Source organism: Prorops nasuta, unplaced genomic scaffold (assembly GCF_024137725.1).
Source record: "Prorops nasuta isolate Cenicafe-Biocafe unplaced genomic scaffold, Cenicafe_Pnas_1.2 PNAS00032, whole genome shotgun sequence".
Classification (NCBI taxonomy): Eukaryota; Metazoa; Arthropoda; class Insecta; order Hymenoptera; family Bethylidae; genus Prorops; species Prorops nasuta.
The window spans coordinates 1,465,376-1,491,007 of NW_027116829.1; the positions used below are offsets into that span (position 1 = coordinate 1,465,376).

The 25,632-nt window shown below is 43.2% G+C and overlaps 1 protein-coding gene across 10 annotated transcripts in view; it reads left to right on the plus strand.

Annotated features, from left to right (window-relative positions):
• The window catches only part of LOC136783135 (protein groucho-like), a 72,166-nt gene extending 46,662 nt beyond the window's left edge, over nucleotides 1-25,504 (plus strand). For 6 of the 10 annotated variants that reach the window (XM_066743005.1, XM_066743010.1, XM_066743009.1 and 3 more), the window contains 7 exons: nucleotides 17,990-18,043; nucleotides 18,149-18,340; nucleotides 19,712-19,936; nucleotides 20,304-20,371; nucleotides 20,447-20,722; nucleotides 21,304-21,907; nucleotides 22,023-25,354. In XM_066743005.1, coding sequence (XP_066599102.1) covers nucleotides 17,990-18,043; nucleotides 18,149-18,340; nucleotides 19,712-19,936; nucleotides 20,304-20,371; nucleotides 20,447-20,722; nucleotides 21,304-21,907; nucleotides 22,023-22,130 — 1,527 coding nt within the window. In that variant the 3' untranslated portion in view covers nucleotides 22,131-25,354. Of the gene's footprint in view, nucleotides 1-17,989; nucleotides 18,044-18,148; nucleotides 18,341-19,711; nucleotides 19,937-20,303; nucleotides 20,372-20,446; nucleotides 20,723-21,303; nucleotides 21,908-22,022 lie in introns of all 10 variants that reach the window. The other 4 variants (XM_066743004.1, XM_066743011.1, XM_066743013.1 and 1 more) reach the window with 4 other exon arrangements.
• Nucleotides 25,505-25,632: the final 128 nt, after the last annotated feature.

Sequence of the window (25,632 nt, forward strand, 5' to 3'; positions counted from 1 at the left end):
TAACATACTAGACGAACTGCAGGGAATCTAATAAGGTAATCTTTGGTGTTAATTTACAGAGAAAAGCTTGATTATATCAGTCATCGCCCTGGGGGGTAGGTAGACGAGTCGGGCGCAACCTCGAGCTGCGATGAAAGAGGCGAATGAAAGTTTTAAGTCTGACGCTATGCGTTACCTCTACTACTAGCGCTTCTTCCTTAGACTATATATATATGTATAACCTAACAGTTGCACTTGGAAGGAAAGAAAAAGAAAAAGTGGAATCTCGTGTGGCGAATCCTGGAAATTTCCCAGACACCCAGAATTGCAAATCACATCCATTAGCGTTCTCCACTCGATTAATCTCTGAGCGAGAATCGCGATTGAAATAGATCGTTCGACGTTGAAATTGATTTTGATAGAGCTGCTGGAAAATTGTTGTTAAAAAGTTGCCAAAGTCGTCGGATCGTCCGATGGTAGCAAAGTGGGGGGGAATAAACATCGAAGCGTTTGAGGGTAGAAATGATAAAAAAAGGAAAGTGGAGAACAAGTATAGGGGAAGCGAGTTTGCATGGAGAGTCAAAGACGAAGCAGAAACTGGCGACGCGGGATGCGTGGAGTCTCGATGCTCGGTGGGGAAAATCGCGAGGGTGGGGGAAGGCAACTGCGGGGTTGGTTGAATTTTTCATCTGACCACGTCGAACCAATTAAAGCGGACCACGCTACCCATCCCCATTCCCGGCTTCCTCCACTTTTTCCGTTCTCTCATTATTTCCGCCCGGCGTGCTGGCCTTTATCCGTCCTCTGCCTACCCCTTTTCGGACGTTCAAACTACCCCAAACCACCACCACCCTCGACCACCCTCGTCGACCACCCCTCGCTTTACCCGAACTCGCGCTTTCCTATTTCCACTCTGCTCGCACTTAAATCTCTCTCTCTCTCTCTCTCTCTCTCTCTCTTTCACCCTCCCCACCCCTATCTCTCTATTACACTCGGACTCTCAGTCACTGGTTGCCCCAGTGGTCCTCTCCTCCTTTCCTCGTCACCCTTGCGGCGGCGGCTCGTTCCGCTTCCTTCCATCCCCGATTCATCCATCCCCCTTCAACCCTCTACCACCCTCCCCTACCCCGACCAACCGTCCACTCACTCACTCCGGCAACTCGTTGGATTTTTTCGCGTCACGAGGCGGTGTAATTTATTTGGCCAAGCTACGTAGCCACGGAGGCGGAAGGCTCTCTGCGAGAGAAGGGGGGGGGGGAGAGTGCGCAACTTGGCGGGATGAGGGTTTCACGGGAACGCAGAGAGAGAGAGTGAGAGGGGGGGGGGGAGTTGGTTCGGATGACGCGACTAGAATGGGAGTCCGAGAGATGGGGCAAGGGAGGTGGGAGTGAGGGTGCTGGGACGTGTTGCAGCAAGGGGGATGAAGAGGAGGGTTGCTGGGGGTGGAGGTAGGAGGGATTCAGTTTATTTTGTGGGTCCTACCAGCTCGCTTGTCACTGTCCAACCAAACCCTCGTATATAGCCTCGTCGACGTGTTCTCTCTAACCCCTACCACCCCCTCCCTCCCTCCCTCTGGACCAACCTCCTTTTCATCCCTTCATTTTTCTACTCAGTTCGCCCGTGCGCATCCCTCTACCCTTTCTCGATTCGCGCCTTCCTACTACCCCCTCCCCCTCCCCCACCTCAGTTCCTGTATAATATTAAAAAAGCCCGGACTTTTTCTGATGGATCCGGCTCCTGTATTTTTCGATTATTTCCCTCGCTACCGGTTTTCCCCTTTTTTTTATTATTTTTGTTCCCTTCGTACGCTTTCCTCGTCCTTTTTTCCCCCTCGACCCTCCCCCCATGGCCCATTCCATACTCCTTTGTGACCATTTGTCAAACCAGCTTCAGCGATGGATGTCTTTTGCTAAAAATTCTACCAACCAAACTTAGCTATTCGTTGCAACGGAAATGTGAATCAAGCGGGGAACGGTATTATTCCAAGCGAGCTAGGACAGATTTTATGCTCGCTACTGACGAAATGCGACGAAATATTTGCTTCCTCGATAAATCCATTTACCGTTTTATCGCGTTGTTAAATGTTATTCTTTCATTAATACCCTTGCAACTCGGGTCAATGATGTTTATTTAATTTAACAGCTTATTGTTGCACACTGACAAAAGATACCAGTACTCTGAATTGTTTTCATAATTATCTTACACTCCGTACTGCGTTTGCTGTATATATTTATCTAAATCAAATACCACAATTGGACATTAAGCCCGCCAGCTATATATATATATATATATATATATAGTTGCAATGATTAATTATTACATTTAGATTGATAATTCGTTGTCCCCCACGCACGGTTCTTCCGGGCATGCCTCGACTCGATTCATTATTATTTCTTTCATGGTTATGCGTCACCACACTACCACATACACAATTTTCTCAATTTAGTGCAACGCGATTTTGATCGATTTTTCCTCTGGATCATGTATGCATTTAGAGTGTCAGAGTGTAAAATTAAATGGAAAAAATGGAAGGAGTTTGGTAGGAAAGCGTGCTACACGAGTTATTGTTCTTCCTTCCACCTGGCATGATAATGTGAAATCCAGTAAAAAGCAGGACGCGAGTAAAAACATTGTCACGTGGTGTGTGTATAATGAACACTTTGCCGTAGTCGCGGCAAAGATGCGAGAGACAAAACCTGCTTGCTTTAACCTTGACTAAGTTTTATGTCAGGCATACCGCTTATCACGCTCCAACTCGCATCGCTGCTGAAATTGTCCTACGACAATCATCTTAATCTCCATTATCTGCCAAGAAAATAACGACGTTTCTGCAATGCCACGTAATTATGCCAATTTCTTTCGCTAAAACGAGAAGGCTACACTAGGTCATCCTATTAAAATATTTGTCCTGCATTCTTCCCTCCATAATTAAAGTCATTAAGATTAATAGCTGCAGCCATCCCTGATAAGGCTTTTATTAACAAGTGTAATAAATTATACACGAAAGCATAGATGCAACGTATTTGCGGGGAATTAGTCCCGAGTGGCTTTGATAATACACAGCCCGTTCTCCTAACGGAAGAACGTTGAAAGAAACCGTTATACGCCATTGATTAACAAAGGCAGAAACGAGTAACAATGGAGGCGATAGACTTTTCAGCGAGGATTGCAAGTTTTATCTTTGCGAGAGATTTCTGCAAAAGTGGATGCTTCTATAATTATTATAATATATAACGTTCGAGTGGACAAAAATAAAAACTGTTGCATACCACCTATTAAGAAAGCAGAAAAGAATATTTCGAGGTTTAAAATTCCTCTTGCAAAAGATTTATGGAAAATTGAATGAAGATTGTTATCGAGGTTTCAGCTGTTCGAGGGGAGGAACGAATCGACGAATGCAGAAGGGGTTGACGCTGAGAAAAGTGAGTAACAGCGAAGCGCCTCGTCTCTCGAGGCGAACTGCGCGCGAGGGTTCGGGGTGCTTCGCAAAGAGAGCCCAAGTTGGAATATCGACTGTTGCTGTCTTGTTTGAAAAAATAATAAAGTACGCGCGGATAGAGAGTCTGCCTCGAGGAGGGGCGAAACGCCGAGAAGGGTGGTTGCGCGAGGAAGGAGCGAGAGAAGCCAAGGAGGGTGTTAGGAGGAAGGGGGAGGGGAGGGGGTGGTAAACTCCACTACCAGCTTAAATTATTAAAGCACGACATCGACGCGATAGCGAGTAACTTGTGTCCGATAGTAATCGCTACTGGGATATTCATAACGCAACTTTCCGTCGAGCTAATGTACACTAATGTAATTGGAATCGCGCTATTTTGCCAATAAACTCGTGATGGAGCGTGGAATAACTTACGCATCAACCGATAAACCTAATTAAACCAATCTTCGGCCTTATTGAGCAATCTTCAATTCCCCCTCCCCAACGATACCGTTGGAAATTTCTTAACCCACCGTAATTATGCACGAAACTGAACGAACGCACGCGCGGACCCCTCTGGAATTATTCACGGCTTTAAAAGCTTTTTTCATTAATTCGATTTTCCGACTCTTGCTTGATTATCGGATTGTCCGTAATTTTATCGAGTTTCCCTGACGCTGTATATGCGCGCCAAGCGTGTTTATTACTATTTTGCATTAACCCGAGTAATCTTTATCGTCGATTATACACTGCTGATCCCTCAGACTCGTTAAATTTCATTTATGTTTAGTGTAGAAAAAAAAGACAAACTCTTATCTGCTGGTTGCGTTTTTTTTTTCTCGCGTGTTCGTCGTAATTAAAAGGGTATGACATTTGTGTCTCTTTGATGATCGAATTAGCGTGTTTCTTCTTTAAATATTCACGATTCTTTCGATTAGTTACAATACAGCCGCTTGTCTCACCTCATGCATTCCCTTAATTAATCCATTTACACCTGCCACGCTTCCGCTCGGCAACTTGGATAAACTACTTTATTCGATACGTAACTTCCTCTACCACATCGGAATCTTTAAGCAGGTGATTGAAAGCTCGTCTCTCGGTGCATTCGTGAAACTTGGGTGAAATCAAAGCATTCATATATCTATATATAACACACTTATTTATTTCACGTTTTCTTACTCGCTACGAACGCTTCGATCCTGGAGAAACAATTCGTCCCGAAATTTATTCCCCTTTGGCAAACGTTACTCCCAACGAATTTTAAACATAATAAAAATATAATTTTACAGAGAGCAATCGAGAAAGTCCGCGCGAAAGGTTTTATTTAAAAAAAATCGCGCTATTCATAGATTTGTAATGGAAAATCTTATCGAATCATATGCCGTTGGTTATTAATGGAGTTATAGGTGTATTCACAGAGCTTTTGAGAAAGGAGCGCTCGGTACGCTTAAGAGTGCAGGGAGTAGGGGGGAGGTAGCGTGGGATGTAAAGGGAACTGGGGTGGCTCGAGGTGGGGGAGGGGGTAAAAAAGAGAGTAGCGCATTTTTAGAAGAGCCGGCCGCTCTTTGAAAGCGCCATGTAAAAAAGGGCAAACACACTGGTGCACGGGTAACGATCACTCACACACCGAAATATATAGAAATTCCTGCACGTACGCGTAACGCGGCTCCTCGTGTCAAAAGTTTCCATCGACGTTGCTCTCGAGCGAGTGTTTCGCTTGCCAAGATCATAAGGGGGGGGGGGGGAATAAATATTAAACGAATCGAGATTAAATAATTTTGGCTCGACACGCACGAGTAAATCAGTTGCGAAAACGGAATTAAGAATACGCGTACTCTCGCTGGCACGAGAGAGATGTGCTTTGGATTGGTAATGTGTGTGTGTGTGTGTGTGTGTAGGTATAATCATGTAGAAAGAGGCCGGAGCATACGAAACTCCTGTAGGTACGAGTGTGGGAATACAAGTGGATGGCAATATAATAGTATATATGTATAATATACTGTACACACAAAGCTCATGCACGTGGGTGTTTCGAAATAGGTGTGTATATATATATATATAGAGAGAGAGAGAGTTCACCAACACAGCGAGGAAGTACTTGGGACACCTAAAGCGGAAATTCGAGGTGTGTACGTGGTTGCCAGTGTATCTGGATGGTGGGATGGAGAGGGGGAGGGAGATGGAAGGGTGGGGTGGGGGTAAGGGGAGGTGGAGTTGACGCAGAGGGTGGTATGATGACAAAACATTCGCTCGGAGCTTCCGCAGGGGGTCGTAGCGCGCGCGGAGGTTGCTCCGCCGGCAGGTTAGGTCGAGGTTGGTCCTGGTGGGGGAGGGGGGGGGGGGTGGAGGTGGAAAGTCGGGGCTGACACTGGGGAAACGTGAGTGCCAGGCGGAAAGACATCCCCGTTTATCCCCTTGCCCCTTGCAAACCCGCAGAATGCGCGGGAGGGTGGGGAGCGGCATGGATAGATGTCGAGAGAGTGTGTGCATTCGTGTTATATATCTTTCGATGTATACGTCTCGCGGATTGCCCGCTGCATTACTGCCTCGTTCTTTCTCTTCCTCTTCTCTCACCGCCACATCTATTTTCAGTCTCTCTGCGACTCTCTTCCTTCTCGCTCCGCTCTCTCTCTCTCTCTCTCTCTCTCGTCTCCCCACACCCCCTCTACCACGTAGTACACACGTACTTGCGGATCCCGTCGAGTGTGCGTACGCGTTTTCACTTATTCGTCTCTCGATCTCTTCCCAATGCGTGTTTGTGTGCTACTCGGCTGAGTGGTAAAGGAGGGAGAGAGAGGAGGGGGTGGGGGATGGAGCAAGCGGGGGGTGACCAGGCGAGAGGTGGTTTATATCCATCATTTTGTATTTCTCGCAGACATAAAAATCTATACGATCCCCTGCCCGCCCTCGCACCTTCGCAACACTCCTCCACCCCCCGTTTCTCTTGCTCCCTCCCCTACCGCCCTCCTCACCACTGACTCTCTCTCTCTCTCTCTCTCTCTCCCAAAGGCTGGCTCAACCAAACCAACACCCCTCGCCCTCCTGCCCCACGCCACTCGGGGTGCAAATATCGTATTTATTGTATGACGGTCCGCGTATACCAACCCCCAACGCCTTTACATTTTCCCACCCAACGTATAACCTCCACCCTCTACATCCTCATCTCTCTCTCTCTCTCACTCCCTCTCACCAAGCTGTTCTCTTTGCCACTTCTGACGCCTTCACGCTTCTCTAAACTCGCTGTCTTCACGGAACGCGCGCTTCCACGCTAAAACCATAAATATTACTGATTTCCTTTCCCTCCATCATCCCTTATTTCCCAATGCACCCCTCCACCAATCTCGAATAATAATTGACATCTTTATCCAATTCAAAAGTACCCAGAATTATAACATCTTTTCGATCAGCAGATTTCCCCTCCTCTCCATCCCCACCAACACGATACAAGTTTATTCAAATCGCGATTCAACGGAAAAACTTTGGTCCCACAATAATTGAAAACAATGTTGTTTTCTATTAAATTCAACACTGTGTTCCTTATCTCATCATCAGTGCAATATCATCAACGGCAGAAATTTATCCGATGAAACGCTGATAATGAAAAGTGGGTGAATCATTAATAAAACGCGAGGAACAAGCTCCAATTCGTCACGCTGCTTGGTAAGAGGGGAGGGTAAGTCCCTTCCAGGCTTTTCTCGATCCCACTGTGCGAAAGCCAAGGGTGCAAATGCCGCATTTATTGTACGATCCGCCACGCATCCCTCCTCCCCCCCCCCCCACTCACCCACTCCCGGTCTAATGTGCTCCCTCCTCCTCCTCCATCCCACTCTCTCGCCACCCTCGCGCGAGAATCACCCCCATCCCCTTCTCCACGATCACCCAACACCATTTCACTTCCCCGTCCCACCGAGCCATTGTACGAAGTACGTCGCATCTTCGCAGAATGGTTCTCTTTGCTTTATAACGCTTTCGAGTGGACCGCGCTGCTTGTAAATTGTTGCTCGAGGACAACTCTAGTCATGAACAGCCTCCGTCTTACACTCGGAGCCTCGAGGCTGCGCGATGAAGATGCTGGATAAAACGCGAAAGAATAAAATTCTTCCAATTATTACCACTGCTCTCTCTCTCTCTCTCTCTCTCTCTCTCTCTAATATTTATATGTGTGTCTTTTGAAAAAGAACACTCTTGTATATATATATATATATATATGTAGATAAATTGCGCGGAGAATGTGGAGAAATGTTTTTTATTCAAACACACTGGCGAAAGAATTCTTTTTTTTTCTTCGTACGTGAATATAATCGGTAGGTGGGAAAGGCGGGAGCGCGCGAGCGCGTTTCGCAGATTTTCCAAAGTCTTTTTTGCATTCCATATTCCATCCCGATTTAAGCGGCTTTTCCGGGGAAGAAGGCTCCATTTTTTCCTCGCTGCGTCTTTTATTTACGCCCTTTATCTTTTCGGTACTTCCGGCTCTGGATATTCCGGAAAAATCCATTAAAGCCAGTGTACAGCAGCAAACTCCGCGTTAAACGCCCAAGAGGAATCCCGTGGATCGATGTTTCAATTTTTTTCCTGCATTCATATCTTTTGCTTTTAGCCGAGCAATTTCTGGCGCGCGCACGCGGAAAGCTTTTAGAGGGAATCGCTCGTCCTCTCACCCCAGACCCCCCCCCCCCCTCCCCTATTCCACTATGTCCTCTCTCTTTCTTTCTTTCTTTCTCATATCACAGAGGAATCTAAAAAATCCATTGGATCATAGTTTACAACTGAATTCTACAAATTTCGGAATAAAATTACACGCGACTTCCCCTGCTTCCGATAGTAAATAACAACAACGAAAAAAACATTTGTAATTTTACTATTCAATCGTCATTGTTGTCGAGTGTCAATTATGGGTCAGGAACGAATCAAAATTCACTGTAGCTTCGATTAAGCGATTTGTTAAATTTTTCATTTTGGAAAATTGAGAAAATTCAGTGTCACTGAGTTTTTATTTATTTTTCTGTCTAGCCCACTTATCGTTTTTAACTCCTAATGTAAAGTTCCTATGCTATTCGAGGTATAATAATAAGAGAGAGGGAGAAGACCAATGAGAGACACTGATTCCCACAAGCCTAAAACTTTACCTCGCTATTACGTGGCAGAGTTTATATTCTCAGCTAAACACGATACACAAATGAGAGCAAGTTCGAAACGTTTGAAATTTCACGCAACTTTCTATATCCCAGGAAAAACAAGCTTCGCTTGTAAAAAAAGACGGCAGGCACAATAAATCGTCTCTATAGCATAATTAATATAGTAAAATAAAATATTCGAATTAAAATAATTAGTGAAATTCAAATTTTAGGCAATTATTTACTTATACTGTGGCGAAAGTTAAAATGTTGAAAACAAAACAAAAATAGCAACACAAATGTTACTTGCCGATGGCCCGTTGTATAAAGTCATATTAAATAGCTATATTTTGAATTTTAAACAATAACAACACGTCACACGCATCACACACTAACGATAATCACGACTTTTTGAATTGGTACATTGTATTTTAGCAGATAATTTAATTATAAATCGAAAAAAGTTAAAATTCATAGCACAAGTGCATACTGTATACGCACCAGGCACTAACATTTTCACGATTTTTGCAGTTATTACGGTGTATTTTAAGAGATTATGTAGTTAAAACTGGAGAAAAACACGTATACACTGCATAAATACACCACACGCACTTCGCAGTGACAATATTCACGACTTTTTGAATTACTTTATTGAATTTTAAAACATTTTTCAATCAAAAATTGAGAAAAGTACGAATGCACAACACAGGCACAGCACGTGCACTAGGCACACTGATGTTTTTCACTTACTTCACTGCATTTTGAGGGATTGTGATTAAAAATGAAAAGAAAACATGTACACATGGCATAAATACACCACACGCAATACGCACTGACAATATTCACTACTTATTAAATTACTTTACTGACTTTTAAAAAATTTTTCAATCAAAAATCGAGAAAAGTTCGATTACGGATGACAAACACACCGCGGGCACCACACAGCGACGTTTGTCACTTATTTCACTGTATCTTGGGCGATTGTTGGGTTTTGGAGTGGTGAGGAGCACGCGAATCTCGTTGAAAAAAAATGTTTGGAAGAAAAGCGTGAAGAGCGCAGAGCAAGGCGCGCGAAAAGTGAGAAAAGGCCCGTGGTCGGTCCCGATCGCCGTTGGAAAATTCGAAAGGCCGGCGGCGGCGGCCATTTCGGGAAACAAAAATAAACATGGCGGCTCGGCAAGCCGGTGGTGGGGAGAGGGTAGAACCTGCTCGCACAAATCCGAAAACTGAACTGATACCAGTTTTCGGATTTGTGCGAGCAGGTTCTACCCTCTCCCCACCACCGGCTTGCCGAGCCGCCATGTTTATTTTTGTTTCCCGAAATGGCCGCCGCCGCCGGCCTTTCGAATTTTCCAACGGCGATCGGGACCGACCACGGGCCTTTTCTCACTTTTCGCGCGCCTTGCTCTGCGCTCTTCACGCTTTTCTTCCAAACATTTTTTTTCAACGAGATTCGCGTGCTCCTCACCACTCCAAAACCCAACAATCGCCCAAGATACAGTGAAATAAGTGACAAACGTCGCTGTGTGGTGCCCGCGGTGTGTTTGTCATCCGTAATCGAACTTTTCTCAACTTATCAATAAATTATCTTTTAAAGTACAGTGAAATAAGTGAAAAACGTCAGTGCCTAGTGCGTGCAATGTGTTTGTCATCTGTATTCGTGCTTTTCTTAGTTTTTAAATCAATAATCATTCAATATACAGTGAAATAGGTTAAAAATTCGTAAAAAACGTTAGTGCATGGTTCGCGCGCAGTATTTGTGACGCGTATTTGTGTTTTTATCAATTTATAATTGAAGTATCTTTTAAAATACAGTGCAATATCTACAAAATTCGTGATTATCGTTAGTGAGTAATGCATGTGATGTGTTTTTGATAGCAAAAGTTCAAAATATGGCGATATTTAATACGATTGTATACAACGGGCCTTCGGCAAGTAGCATTTGTGTTATCTTTTTTTTCGAGATTTTAACTTTTGTCACAGTAAAAGTAATTAATTACCTAAAATTAGAGTTTTACTAATTATTTTATTTCGATTATTTTGTTTTACTATATTAATTATGCTATAAACGATTTATGTACTTGACATCGAGACACTACCGTGTTTCTTGATTGGAAACTAGGTCTTATTGCGATGTAAACAATCGACTTTTACTTACACACGTATTGTACCGGTAATGTGCATGTGTATATGCGTGTCTCCCTCTCCATTCCACTGTTTTAACAGCACAAGTCTTAACCATTTCCTCCCCCAGTGTGCAGTACAATGCCTTTTCTTTATCGAGTAACTCGTGACTAAATTCTGCATCTTCGCGTAAATAAAAAAATGTATCAACTTCTAATAAACTATAAAACAGTATATCCAATTTTTAGTAATTTATTTTGTACAAAAATTTATACATTTTTAAAACTATTAATATTTGCACAAACGCCCACAATTTATAACGTATCTTCAGTGGACAAAATTATATTTTTCCGCGAAGGAAATGGCTATAATAATTTGTATTAATTATTGCGTCGGTGCGAAGAAATTTAATTGCGCAATAAATGTATAGCAATATTATCGCTCGCCCGTTCGCGCATCTTTTCGCGGAAGAGCGAGAGATTAGCGGGTTTTAATTATATTTTTCAATAGCAGTTTAATCCGCGTTGCCCTGCGAATATACATATATATATATGTAGGTGAGAAGAAATTTGTCTGTGGAGAGAGAGAGAGAGAGAGCGGAGCGTAATGTGCGCGCGTTAAGTCGTTGCCGGAAATGCAAAGTCGACTTTTACACGCGGGAGTTTTTAAGCGGCAAAGTTTAGCCCGTCACTGGACACACACGCGTTATAATTAACAAATTATAATTCGACATAGTGGTGTGGAAGGGGGGACAGGTAAGGGTGGAGGGGAGGGAGGGAGTCTGGTGCGGTCGGTTGAAGTAAGTGAGCGGGCGGGATGGAGAAGAAGTGGCGAGATAAAAGGGTCGAGGCCGCAATGAGTCGAGCTTCCACGCTTCCCCTAATTACATTTTCATACGAACCGTTTTTCCCTTTATTTTCTCTGCCTGGGAAGCCTTCTTCCCCCACCACTTCTCTCTCTCTCTCTCTTGCGGCTCTCCGTGAACGCAACCCTCCTCCCCCTCCCCCCCCCCCCCTGGAAAAAGCTTTAATACGTTTCCACCATTCCATTCCGTCGGCAGATATGAAAAACCAGCCGGAAAGTCGCAGGACTCTTTTCGCTCTGCTATATATATATGTATATACATATATATAGTAACCTCGCAATTCTCTCTCTTTTTCTTCTTCTCCCTCTCTCCCTCTCTCTCTATCTATCTTTTTGATCGTTCTTACCCATCTACCCCACACCTCTTCTTTGATTAGCCCGATTAATTACACAGATTAGTGGTTCCACGTAATTTCACTTTTGCACAGCCGAGCAAATTTCACCGGGAGAGCCTAATCGATACCATTTTTTTCCCCCACTGTATATTGCCAACCTGGCTAAACACTTTATATCTTGCACGATCGGTGCATGGAAAGTTTATTTTTAATTCGCGAATTAACATCGCGCGCAGCGCGGAACTCGATACTGCGATTCGAGCGAGTTTGCAAGGGGAATATTATATATAAATAGAATTGTGCATAATTAAATAGCAGCCACACACCTTTCTTTCCTCCGCAATATCAAGTTGAAGGTATCGTCCAGCGAGTGTGGAAATTTCGAGTCGCGCAACGACAAATAAATTGTCTTCGCGCTAACTTTTACACCCCCGAGTGTGCAAGTTTAGTTGGACAAATATTCAGGCCCTCGTGCGCCCTTGCAAGCAAGCCTCGTCCCATTCTACAGGGTGCGCACACACACGCTCACACCCACCGAAAACCACCCTCTTTTTCAGGCTGTTGCAGTGTGGCATCCTTCTCCTTCTTTTTTTCCCCATTACACGCGGCCGGCCATCGGTGATTCTTTATAGCTCGTAAACGTTTTTTGACGGCGTTTCCTGCCATTGTTGAAATTAAATTTCAGGGGACAGAGACACGTTCGATCCACGAATATAAATGTCTTCGCCTCTTACGACCTCGTAATATCAAGCGCGACTCTCTCCCATTAATTCCATTCTCCTCCTAGATTTTACGTAACCACCACGCGCACCATAAATATACACCCTCCCCCCCCCCCCCCTCTCTCTCTCTCTCTCTCTCTCTCTCGATACGAACAACCTCATCGTCATTCGCCATAATTAATTATCTCTCAATTTTCTCTACCCCGACTCATCCTCGTCGCGCCTCTCCCCAATTTTTCCCCGGGACTCTCCCGAGACTGTAATTAAAAGAATTTCTGACGAAGAAAGTGATTTTTTTTGCACTACGCCTCTCGCAAATCTCACAATTTCATTCCCCGTCATTGTTCAGCGTCCACGTTAGTTTTTATCCTTCAAGAACCCAGCTTTTCCAGACTTTCGTCAACGTCCACCTCTCTCCAACCCCTCGCAATCCCCTTCCCCACTCACCCCCCCCCCCCTTTTCGCCATCCTCATCTCATCCACCACCCTATCTTTCTTCTTCATCCGAGGTAATCACTTTAATACGTTTCCACCGCGTTTCTGCTTCGGGATATAAAGCGACTTGTCTCGTAAAAGTTACGGGACAATACCACCCCCCACCCCACCCCTCTCCTCCACTCTGTCTCAACAATGAAAATATAGCATGCTCTATCAGTATTTAATCTCCCATCAACATTATTCAGCCACGTATTTCAATCAAAATAACTAAACTCTTCTGGCGTTTTAAATTCCACTTTTATGCAGTCCGTATCACTTTATTTATTTTATAATTTGGTACTGTTCTTTATACTACAGTCCCGTTTAGGCTTACCGATTTAAACTCCACTTTTGTGCAGTAGTGTCACTTTATTTATTTTATAAGTTTAAAATTCTTCATGTGCTGTAGTCGCGTCTAGGCTTGTAGTTATCATATCAACAATATTTTTTTTAACTCTTCCTTCTTCCTTCTCTATCTCGATCAATTGTTTCTCTCTTGATAACCAGACACAGTTGGTTTTTCTTTTTAAACCTTGTTTGATTTGTAATCCCACGTGACCAAGTTTCGCATTCCCAGTATTATTTTCCGCTTCCTGTAAAAGTTTATTCTCGAAAGATGAGTTCCTAATGGGAAATGTACATAATGGCCGAGTAGAAATTCCTGCACTTTCTGTGTATAGTTGTCTATATCTATACACTTTTATATTTTCCACCTCTCTCTCTCTCTCTCTCTCTCTTCTTTTCCAAGAGAAGGGGGTGGGAGAGATAATAAAATAATATTCTCGGCAATTCGAAAATGGTGCTATCGTATCCGTGTTATTTCACATAATTCTCTCTCCTCTCTCTCTCTCTCTCTCATTCTCTTTCTCTCTTGGCATCTTTTTTACTACATAGAGCGGCAGTTGAAAAGGTCTCCGAGGAATACGGGGGATATTATTTCCCAGTTTTCGGGAAAGTTGTTTGACGAATAAGGACTGTGGCAGGGGGAAAAATGGAGATCCGAAAGCAAGCTTCGCCATTCGTTCCCGAGTTGCGGGACTTTAAACCATCTCAGCCACGCTCGAGCTATCTTAAAAACTTTTCCTATTCTTCTTACTTCTTTGTCACGCAATGATCCCTCGCAGTCCTTCCCTCTCTCTACCCCCTAATGATTCTTTTCTTTAAATTATGATCCATGTAAATTTTTTATCGTCCAGACCTCCCACCACCCCCCCTGCTCGTCATTTTTCTTAGCCCATAAAATCCTACAAATTAAAAACTCTTATTCAATGAGATTTTGACTGGAAAGTTTTTCAGTTTAAATTTGCCCCTCGCTGCCCCATTAAATGAATTTTAATGCCAACCAAGTGTAAGTCGATTTTCAAGAAGGAACGAATAAAATTACAAGACGGTAAATTCTCTTCTTTCACTGTATTCTATAATATAGTAGCTTCGGCATTAGCTTTAATATCTTGCTTCATTTTCCATTCGGTATCTTAGCCAGCCCTGCCATGCTGTAACAATGCATCGATTCGACGTTATTTTGAATTATCGCTTAATATATTATCGACCTATTCATATCGGCTTATCAGTAATCCCAGTTGTTAAAGTTATTACTTCAACTGTTGCATCGTGTTAATCTCGTAATTGCAACGCCTTTAACACTAGTTTCCACGGATGTTAACTTTCCGTTGCGCAACGTCACCGAACCGTAACGAGAGTCGCAATCCGAAGAACAATCCGCAGAGAAAAATTTCACTGGCAAAACTATTACGATTCGTCAAACGCGCGAGATTCCACTTAGTCGAGAAAACTGCCGCATCCCTCGAATCAGCATATTTAGACATTTTCTCCACTCCCATCTGGAAAAATGCACGGAGCCAGTAAAATGGGAAATTAAAGGAAAAATTGTTGGAAAAAGAAAACTCTGGAATTTCCAGGATCTTTAAATCTCTTTCCTTTCGCGTTTGTTTACAGAGTGGGGCGGAGGTTGAGGGGGGTGGGGGAGAGGACGGTGCAAGAAATAACCGGGAGAAATGGGAAAGGGGGGGGGGGAGGGTGAAGTAGCGGATGAGAGTGATAGTGTACGGGGAAGATGGATAGAGGGAGGGAGGGGGTTGAAAAGAGAAAGGAGGAAAGGTTAGTCGAGGCATGGGGTGGCGAGGGGGGTGGGGCGGATAGAAAAAAGAATTGGAGGATTCTCGAGGCAAAGAGTCGAGTGGTTGGGTGGTCGAATAATAGAGCTGCCCTTAATACCGTCATCCCCGTTACACTGGGGTAAACGAGGGAAGAAGCTGCAGTGGGTGGAACGGGAGGTGGCTGTGCTGGCTCGAGGAGAGGGAGCGAGGGTAAGGGGGGTGGGAGAGGCTGATGCGGAGGCGGTGGGGAAGGGATGATAACATTTGTATCATATTTAACGCTAGAACGAGCAGGTTAAGGGGCGGTAGACACCACCCTCCACCCCCTCCTCTTCTTCTTCTTCGTCGTCATCGTCGTAGTCGTCGTCGTAGTCGTCGTCTTCGGTTACCTCCAACCCCTTCGACCCTCGACGAACCGTGGCGCCCCCCATCCCACAGTCGTAATACCACTGAAATCAATACCACCACACTGTGCCTTCTATTTACCCTGGCTCATCGTCCGTACACAAATTTATTGCATGTCCGCGGCAGCTCTGCGATGCCACTCCTTACCTCCACCCCCCTCAACCCTCCTCCACCTTCTCCCTAACCATTCCCACCTCCCCAGGGCTCTGATGGGAGTCCAATCACTCTCCCGATCCTCCCCCATCCTCCTACCCCTTCAACGACCACTCTCGTTCCAGATACATCGCCAACGGATTACGACCATCAGATACATTCCTCTGCATAACTTTACGTGTCTACAATTCTATTTATACCCTCCCCCTCCTCCATTCGCTCGTACTCTCCGCGCCAACCTTCTCCTCCTCATCCTCATCCTTATCCCCCCCCCCCCCCCCCCCCCCCTCGTATCTCGAGCATCGCGTTGCGAGAGAACGACTCGTTGCTGTGTGCCCTACCTTCCGGATATCATTCTTATCCTCCTCCCCCACCCCCTCCCCCTATCAAGCCTCTCGCGATAAATTAAAATTCCTTCAACATTTTTTTAAACGGCCAGCTTAATTAATCTCAGCCACTCAGGCTCCGTTCTCATTTTCAAATCAAAACGCAAGTGCTGCTATCAATCCTCTCGACGGAGAAACATTGTTTCGTCTCAGTTGGACTCTCTGCCTGCGCAATGGCAACGCTTCTTCGGGGCTGACTGGCTGGCTCGCTGGGTTTTAAGTGTATAAGCTCGCTCTGTATTTCAGCAAATGGTTTAATTAGCTTGAAAGTATCCAATGATCGGCCAACTCATCGATTGTTTCTTGAACGTATCGCTATACCATATACATATAAATATATAGGCGCCAATCGCATCGAGCAATTTTATTGGCCGGTGGGATTTCGAGGGGTGCGAACTGCCGCTGATAGGCCAATAAATATAACGCGCAAGTTTTTGTTATCGGCTTTTCAACTGTTCATTTAAATAGATGATTTGGTGGGTAAACCCAGCCGGCTGCAAAGCGTGCACAGGTGGTTTTCGCGCATGCACACACCTACACACTCGCGCTCGGCTACATGCACGCGTTCTCTGAAATCAGAAACACGTGTGAGAGAGTGTACCAACTGCCGTGTAACAAGAACGCACACTCGGAAAATCCTATAATGCATCGATGGACATCGCTATGCGATATTACGTCATTAGCCACCCAATACCGTTGTACCGTAACTATTTGTACAGTTTGCGAAAAGAATCGCTGTACGAAAATCTCGTTTCATCTTGTACACTCTCAATCTCCACCCCATTTTCATTTTCAAACTTTTATGCCCTTTCCCAATTTTTAGAAGTTTTTTTTAAACGATTTTAACTTTGATACTCCGAGCTTTTTACGTACAGCAACATTTTATCTACTCGAAATCATTTATCATTCGATATTCATTTCTTTATTTTGCATTTATCACGTAATATTATTATCTGGAGTGTTGCAAGATTTCCAGTGAATTTCGCTCGTAGATTCTTGTCTGTATTTTTTGTATATACGCTCGGTAATTAAACTGGTGATTATTCTGGCGTACTTGGGACAATAGCGAGGCAGAGTAGACGAATGGGAATATAGGTGTATTAATGGGCCGCCGGTGGAAAGTGGCGCGAATCGATTGAAAGTTGCACCGAAAAGGAGGCGCCCCATTAATTCACGCCCAACAATCGCTCCTCGCTAGTTCCTAATTAGGCCTTTGCCTTCTTCGTCCCCTTTGACTCGAAGAATTTCCACTCGACGAAACGAAATGTTGTTGTCTAATTTTGGACAAATTTATACAAGTTTAATTGCAATTAAAGAAGACGATATATATACCGGAGAAGGTTTAATTCGAAATTGGAGGTAAAAGCTTCTTTTGCTCCCTGAATGGGGAAGATTTCTGAAAATGGAACGGAGGGAAATGATGAAGAAATGTGAAATTGAATTATTGAAAGCTGTGCAGTCGAGTGCACTTTCAATTTTAGACTGGCAATTTAGAGATGGAGCAGCAGTGGACTATTAAGGGAATGGCAGATGATGCGCGTTCTACGTGCGAATATCAAGATTAATAATGCATCCTTGAAGAAGCATCTGGTGCTGCTGAATATGGGTCGAGGCTAACTCAGACTATCGAGCGATATACGCGTCTATAGTACGCTGTATCGCAATTGCAACCTTATGGAATCGAATATAACGACGATAATAAATCAACGCACACACATTTCACCTTCGGGCTGCACCTATCTCTCCTCGCACTTGTATATCCAATGGACTAATTACCGTACTTTCTTCCTGTGTACCAGGGCTATATCACTTAGATAATAATAATAGTAATAATGCGTTAAATAATAAATAAGAGCATCACGAACCATAACGTTATCTCTCTTTCTCCTATTTTGCAGGAAAGCGACGGGGAGAAAAGCGATCAAGACTTGGTCGTTGACGTGGCTAACGAAGTGAGTGATTGCTTTGACTAATTAACCGATTGATCGGCCCAGAAAATCATGTACGGGGTCTTTTCAAGTTTTTCCCTAATTTTGAACGTTTGTAACGATCGTTAGGAGGGATCGTCGCCACACGCCAACGGCGAGCACTCGGACCCACGAGAAAACGGCACCTTGGACAAGTTGGGAGCGCCTAGCCATATCGGTGGACCCACTTCCGGTTCCGGCTCGACCTCGGTCAAGGACAGGCCGCCCTCGAGAAGCGGCAGTTCCTCGGCCCGTAGCACGCCCTCTCTGAAAAGTAAAGATGTAAGATCTCGCGGAGAGCAAGCTTACTCGGTGAACGAATGCTGATCCCCCCCCCCCCTCTTCCCTTCTTCCTCCCTCTCCCCCTCCACGACTATCGCGAGAAATCCCATCCAACGATATACACCTATCTCCAGATATATCCAAGCATCAGATCAATCAACACGCTTTCACGCTTGCTTTATAAATAATTTCTAGAGAATCGCTTGTTAGAATAAATTGAATTTCAGTATATACATATATATAGGAAAGGCATGCGAGGAATATTTTACGCTAACGGATAATCCCACTGGGTGTATTATATATATATATATATATGTATACATGCACCACTATATTTACGCCATTACAACTTATGGAAACCACGGCTTATAAGAGCTTTGGCGGTCTGGTTGTAAGGGTGCAGGAGGAGGAGAGGGGAGGAAGAGGAGATCCTATGCGAAAATCATCGCTGCTAAATCCGGAGAATAAAATTACACGCATATATGAAATTGCTAAAACCGCTTGAGCGGCCAAATCAAATGGAGTCGAGACTAATGAGCCATGGTCGCATTAAATTTCGCGGTAATCGATACGCGGAGAGAGCGAGAGAGAGAGAGAGGGGGGGGGGGGACGGTGAACGCGAATCAAAACCGTGTGCCGGTTTGTTCGAACGACCAGTAATGGTGTCGAGAAAATTGCAATTTTAATTGTCGTTGTATCCGTGTCTCGCGTTCTTTCCATCGACTGTACCTCGGTGGCTCCGACGAGTCTTTGACCTGATTATAATTGAATATCTCCCCCCCCCCTCTCTTCCTCTCACGCTTCGCTCGTTCAATCGTCTTTGTTTCTAATAAATCGAGTGCCTCGATGCGACGATATTATATTGGCGTTATTTTATCACAGTGGCTTCCGTGTTTCTTCGATGGAACGCTACGAGAAACCTCCGGTACAGTCTCGCGATTGTTCGTACACTCGTCGGTCGAGCAACACGATTCTTGTGTGTTGCAATATTTTCTTAATTCATCATGTATATCTATATATATAGTAGTTTTGTCGACCATGCACGTGTGTAAGAAACTGTAAAATTGCTCCTAGAGAGCTCGACCTTGAAAAGTCGGAAGGTCGCGAGTGTGTCGTAGTGGGAGGTGAAAATTGTCATGTGTATGTATATATATATATATATATATAGGTGTACACGTAGCATATACATGGGTCTGGTTTGGAACCGAGTGTGTGTGTGGGGTAAGGAGAAGAGATTGGAATGGAATTTGGTGGTGAATTTTGATATCGCGTTAAGTGGCTCTGCGAGCGGTTGGTTGGGGTAAGGATGAAGGGGAGTGGGGTGTGGAGAGATGGGTAGTGGGGTTTGCTTAATTGCGGGACATTTGGCAGGTCGACAAGCCGGGTACACCTGTAGCGGCGGCGGCGAGGGGCTCGCGCAGCTGTACGCCAACTATGGGCGGCATCCCTGGACCCTTGGCATCGCGGGCTTATCATCCGCCATCATCGCAGCAAACGCCACCGCAGCCCTATCAGGCTTTACAGTCCCGCGCCAATGAACCCCCACAGTCGCCTTCCTCCTACAACAATTTACCCTACGCAAGGCCGCCTTCTATGGTAAAGCACTCTCTGCAATCATATCGCACTCTCTCTCTCTCTCTCTATCCTACCTCTGTCTTCCTTGTACACACCAACGCTAAACACACTCTCCGCTTCTCTGTCATAAATCATTAATTCACCCTCTGTACATTAGAACCTCTTCTTCTCTTACACTCGTTCAAGTGTTAACAACTTTTCATTTTTACACCGTGTATACATATATACCTTGCATGTCATTGATTTTATCATTGCTTTCTTCAAACGTTCGATCGTCCTTGTCCTATCCCACTTTAGTTTTACGTTTATATGTGTATTTTCTTGTTTATATGCTTGTGGATAATTTTTTGTAATACTCATCTTTATCCGTTTTCTGTCCGTATGTCAGCTTGGATTCGATGGTCACGTGAGGATACCTTCGAGCAACGGGATCAGCAACATTCCAGGTGGCAAACCGTAAGTACATGGCGGTATTTTTGTTGGATCTGGCAAAAGCTGATTAGAGGATAAATTGTTGTTTGCTCGTTTCAGGGCTTACTCGTTCCACATGAACGGAGAGGGCCAGTTGCAACCAGTACCGTTCCCCACTGACGCCTTAATAGGGCCGGGAATCCCTCGTCACGCTCGCCAGATTAATACGCTCACTCACGGCGAAGTCGTATGCGCTGTAACCATCTCCAATCCTACCAAGTATGTTTACACCGGTGGCAAAGGCTGCGTCAAAGTCTGGGATATCGGCCAAGCGGTCGGCGGTTCGACCAAACCAGTCTCACAGCTCGATTGCTTGCAACGTGATAATTACATCAGGTTGGCCCTAAATTCTCTTCGACTCCTTTCAACGATGCCAATCAATTATAAGACCTAATTCCGAATACGCAATTCCATTAATTTTGCACGAGTACTCTCAACTTTAATCCGTACTACTCGTAATTTTTGTACAATAATCAACAGAGTTTACGATACTCGAAAATCAATCATTTTTATACGTTGATAATTATTGTTACATTCTGCGGTAGATAATAATGTAAATTTGTAATATTTATTTTTACTTCATTATTATTGCGCATCTTCGTCGTTTTTTCGTTTAAACGAACGATATGATAATAATTATAATGTTCGAATTACATTTGTTAACTCTCGTATGCCTGTGAAAATTACAATTTCAAGGACCAAGGTGTATGTGTAAAATGTACAACGTATCGATGTTTCACGCAATTATGTAAATATGCGTGATTAATCGTATTTCGATAAGATGCGCGCGTTTGGTTTTCGAGCATCGCGAAGGTCCCCGATGCGCATGCTCGCGGGATGATAATTGATTCGCAGCGTGGATCGCGTCAAGAAGCGCCGAACGGAAGGAATACATTTTTATGAATTTGTAAACGCAGGTCGGTGAAGTTGCTGCCGGATGGGAGGACGCTCATAGTTGGCGGTGAGGCTAGCCAGTTGAGTATTTGGGATTTGGCGAGTCCGACGCCGAGGATCAAAGCCGAGCTGACGTCATCGGCACCAGCCTGCTACGCCCTGGCCATCTCGCCCGATTCCAAGGTCTGCTTCAGCTGCTGCAGCGATGGGAATATCGCCGTCTGGGACCTGCAGAACCAAACCCTCGTCAGACAGTTTCAAGGTCACACGGACGGAGCGTCCTGCATCGACATCTCCGCCGATGGCTCGAAACTCTGGACCGGTGGCCTTGATAACACAGTGAGATCGTGGGATCTCAGGGAAGGCAGGCAGCTCCAGCAGCACGACTTCAGCTCGCAAATATTCTCACTGGGATACTGCCCTAGCGGAGAGTGGCTGGCGGTTGGCATGGAGAACTCCAACGTCGAGGTACTCCATGCTACCAAATCCGACAAGTACCAGCTACACCTCCACGAATCCTGTGTGCTCTCGCTGAGATTCGCATCTTGTGGCAAGTGGTTCGTCTCCACTGGCAAGGACAATCTGCTCAATGCTTGGCGCACGCCTTACGGAGCCTCCATATTCCAAGTAAACATATATGTATTCATTTATAAGTGATATTTCAATCGAGAGTTATCGAATTTTGTGTGTATATATATTGGCCTTCTCACACAATTCTGATCAGTGCAATCCTTCGTTTCAGGCTAAGGAATCCTCGTCTGTCCTGAGCTGCGACATCTCAGCCGACGACAAGTATATCGTGACCGGATCCGGCGACAAGAAGGCCACCGTCTACGAAGTGATTTACTAAGCCAACTCCTCCCCCTCCCAGCAGGGTGACCCGAATAACGGTCCGAGTCCTTGCTGTCTCCGCACCGATTAATTGTCTTCGACCCAGCAGCCCGATTCCATTAACTTTATATTCGTAACCTGGATTTTTTTCCTGTATAACAGTCCTCTTTGTTTTATCGTCGTTTCTTAATTTCTTTTTGATCAAGGTAATATTTGTCTTGAAACTAACAACTCGATCAATCCCTGTTAAATTGTCATCGATTGATTTATACAACTCCTTTCCCATCCGAGTTTGACTCGTTTTCGAGTTAACCCTGCTTGGGGGATGCAAAGGGCAAGTGAAGCTTTAGCACTCTTTTAGGACACGTGACAACTTTCCAGTTATTGTGTACATATACGAGAGCCTATATTAGGACTATGTTCCGGAGAAGAACGATGCGCGTAAACGTCCGATTGTGCGTGTGTACGTGTGTAAATGCAAGAGAGTGAGAGATAGGTAGCAGGGAATACGTGCTTTGTAAGCCCGAAGCATGCATGGCATTACTATCCCTGCTGATGTGATTACGAACTTTAGCGTGTATACAACGAGAACGTGTTAATAGAACGTTACCAAGCATTTTGCGTGGAGCAAGCGAGCGAGCCTTGCAAGTGCTGATATTAGATATGATTTTATAGTCGAGTAAGAATAGAAATATTACTTCTCTAAAATTGATTGGCTGAAGTAACAGCGGCAAATCCGTAGTCGCGAAAATTTCATCGTTCATAATCCATATTAATGTTACCGGCGTTGTTAAATCTTGCGTTACGAAGAGTCCTTGTTGTTCTTGAAACAATTTAGTAATCGAGCATTTTCGCATGTAATAGTACTTATGGGAGCGATCAAAGTTTGTCATGCCAAGCATTTGTGTGAAAGTAGTACTGTGCATACATATGCATTGCGTATATTTGCAATGTAAAGAGGTTTGCGTTTGCCAATTGTAAATTTACATTTAGAAGGACGAATGGTAAAAATGTGACTTATCATCAAAATTGTCTTTGCTCTATGATACTTGTTCATACAGGCGCATAGAACTTTGTCATTGGTTCCTTCTCGTTTAATCGCTGTAACTGCACAATACTGCTTCCGAGTACTGGCATAACTTTATTGCACTGATAATTTTAGATGACTCGCGTTGAGACACGATTCAAAATACATTCAACATATTACAGGTATATTCGCGCATAGTTTTCAAACGGTGCTGCTGCTCTATAAAACAAAAACCAGGAGAGTATGAATCGAAAGTTACGCCATTGCTCTGAGTAAGAGAGAAAGAAAATTATGAGGCTCGTAGTTTTTCACTTTGCATGCGATTATCCGTACTAACGGAAAGTGTTGGCTTTTTGGTACGAAGTGTGAATGATACAATGATTCTCTGTAAAAAAAATTCATGTATATCTTTGATAATTGTGGCCAGTTTGACTTTACACTTTGAGCAAATTGGGCATAATTTTTCAGCATACCTATGTAAAGTACAATCCCATGCACAAACAAAACAAAACTATTTCTCTACTCTTCTTAAATGGTGATTTATGAGCGATGCTTGCACAAAAATTGACAAAGTGATTTACGAAAAGTATAAAGTATAATATTTCTTATCACACTCCGCACAGAAATTTATTCCTAATATAGAAAGAGGAGGGAATTTTAAACGATCATATACCCAAGTAATTTTTCGATCTAGCCCTGTATCTCGTTGAGCTCTATTTAAAAGTTACAGATTATTTTAGTCGAGGCATTTTATTAGTCAAAAGATTGTGATAGCGATGCCTAGTCAGCAGAAAATCTTATAAGGGAGCATTTTTAATATCTTATCACTTTTTAATTGCGGGGCTAGGGCTAAAAATTTTTTATAAGATTTTTCTTCCTCTTTCTAGATTTTTCGGGTTGTCTACCATTAATCTAACATCTGGTACAAAATTAATACTAGTAGATCACACACACGCGGATAAATTTGAAACTATTATTTCCAAGCGTTATGTTATTCATAATAGAATAAGTGATTTATTCATTTTTGTTTAGGCGTCGCTCACTTGATATCTAATACAGAAAGACGAGTATCAGATAGCACAAATGTATTTAATCTTTAATACGTAGAAAATAGGACTCTTCCTACTTTCCCATACGACTTTAAACCTGTCATATTTGGCAAATTTATTAATCAAGCTTTGGCAACACGTATAGCTTCTTTTTTAGAAGCCCCTCCTTTAACTTTCTTGTCCCACAAAATTGCATAGCTATAGTTTAGAATCAGAGTAAATTTGTCGTATAAAAATTAAACTGCATTTTCTTTAATGCTTATTGTGCGATTCTCGTCTTCCTGGTAACGTGTGATTGGTAGTTGCTTCAAGGACTGAGAAATGCAAAGTCTATGAAAATCTAAAATTACATTTTCAAAGGCATGACTAGTGTCTCCTAACCGTTATTTAATTAACAAATAAAGAAATTATATTAAAAACAGTTCACGCTTTAAATTGCCTCAGCTAAGACTATTTTGTTTCTTAAATTTGCTGTTACAGAAATTGATATTATTTATTTCTCAGCCCTTGTCTTGCCTACCAAATCAATATTTATAGTAAAGATGATGTGTCGATTAATGACATGTCTAAAGACGACATTTATAAGTAAAAGAGGGTCTATTCAATTTCCCCCTGCAATGGTGTTTCTAGAAATAACAATATATGGCGATTCATATTATGATTTTATTTATTGTCTTGCATAAAACCAGCTATCTATCTCTCAGTGTCATAACAAAAGAATAAATACATTTATGCAGCAATCAATTACGAATTATATGGCGAATTATTTTTAATCTTCTTCATCAGCAAAGATGCAGCCAGGAGATTTTCAGCATAAAAAATCATTTTAAGTATATTTGTTTTGTATTAATTGTGTCTATTATTTCTTTTTCAGAATATACTTAGCTATAAATGTCAACGCAGCATAAATGACCTTGGTGGGTAGACATTGTTAATAGACGAGTCTTACCACTGACAATAGTCTGCACTACATAAACAAATTGACTATTGTACACGAGGTTTTCCTCTTTGCGAAAATACCACCAATTCTAAAATTACCTTGATAATGCAAATGATCAACGGTAATCGTTCATAAACGAGGATTAGTTATTCTTATATTTTGCGAGAAGCCACTAAATTTTGGTACGTCTAATAAAGTGGGAAGTAGTGAAAAAATAATGACGAAATAACGAGCGGATACTGCAGTAGTAGATGTAAGTAAAACAGCAAAGAATATTTTAAACCAGAACATTATTCAGTTTAAGAAATATCATGAGGCTGATAAATTTGACGAAGTTTCTTCCAAAGTATTTCAATTGTGACAGTAGACTTTTTAAATAAAACTCATTGGTATATAAATTTCTAATTATAAAAGAAAAGTCACATTGGAATATAATAATTATATACATATATTATAATTTTTATACGATGTAGCTATTATATTCTTATACATCGAAATTACGTTA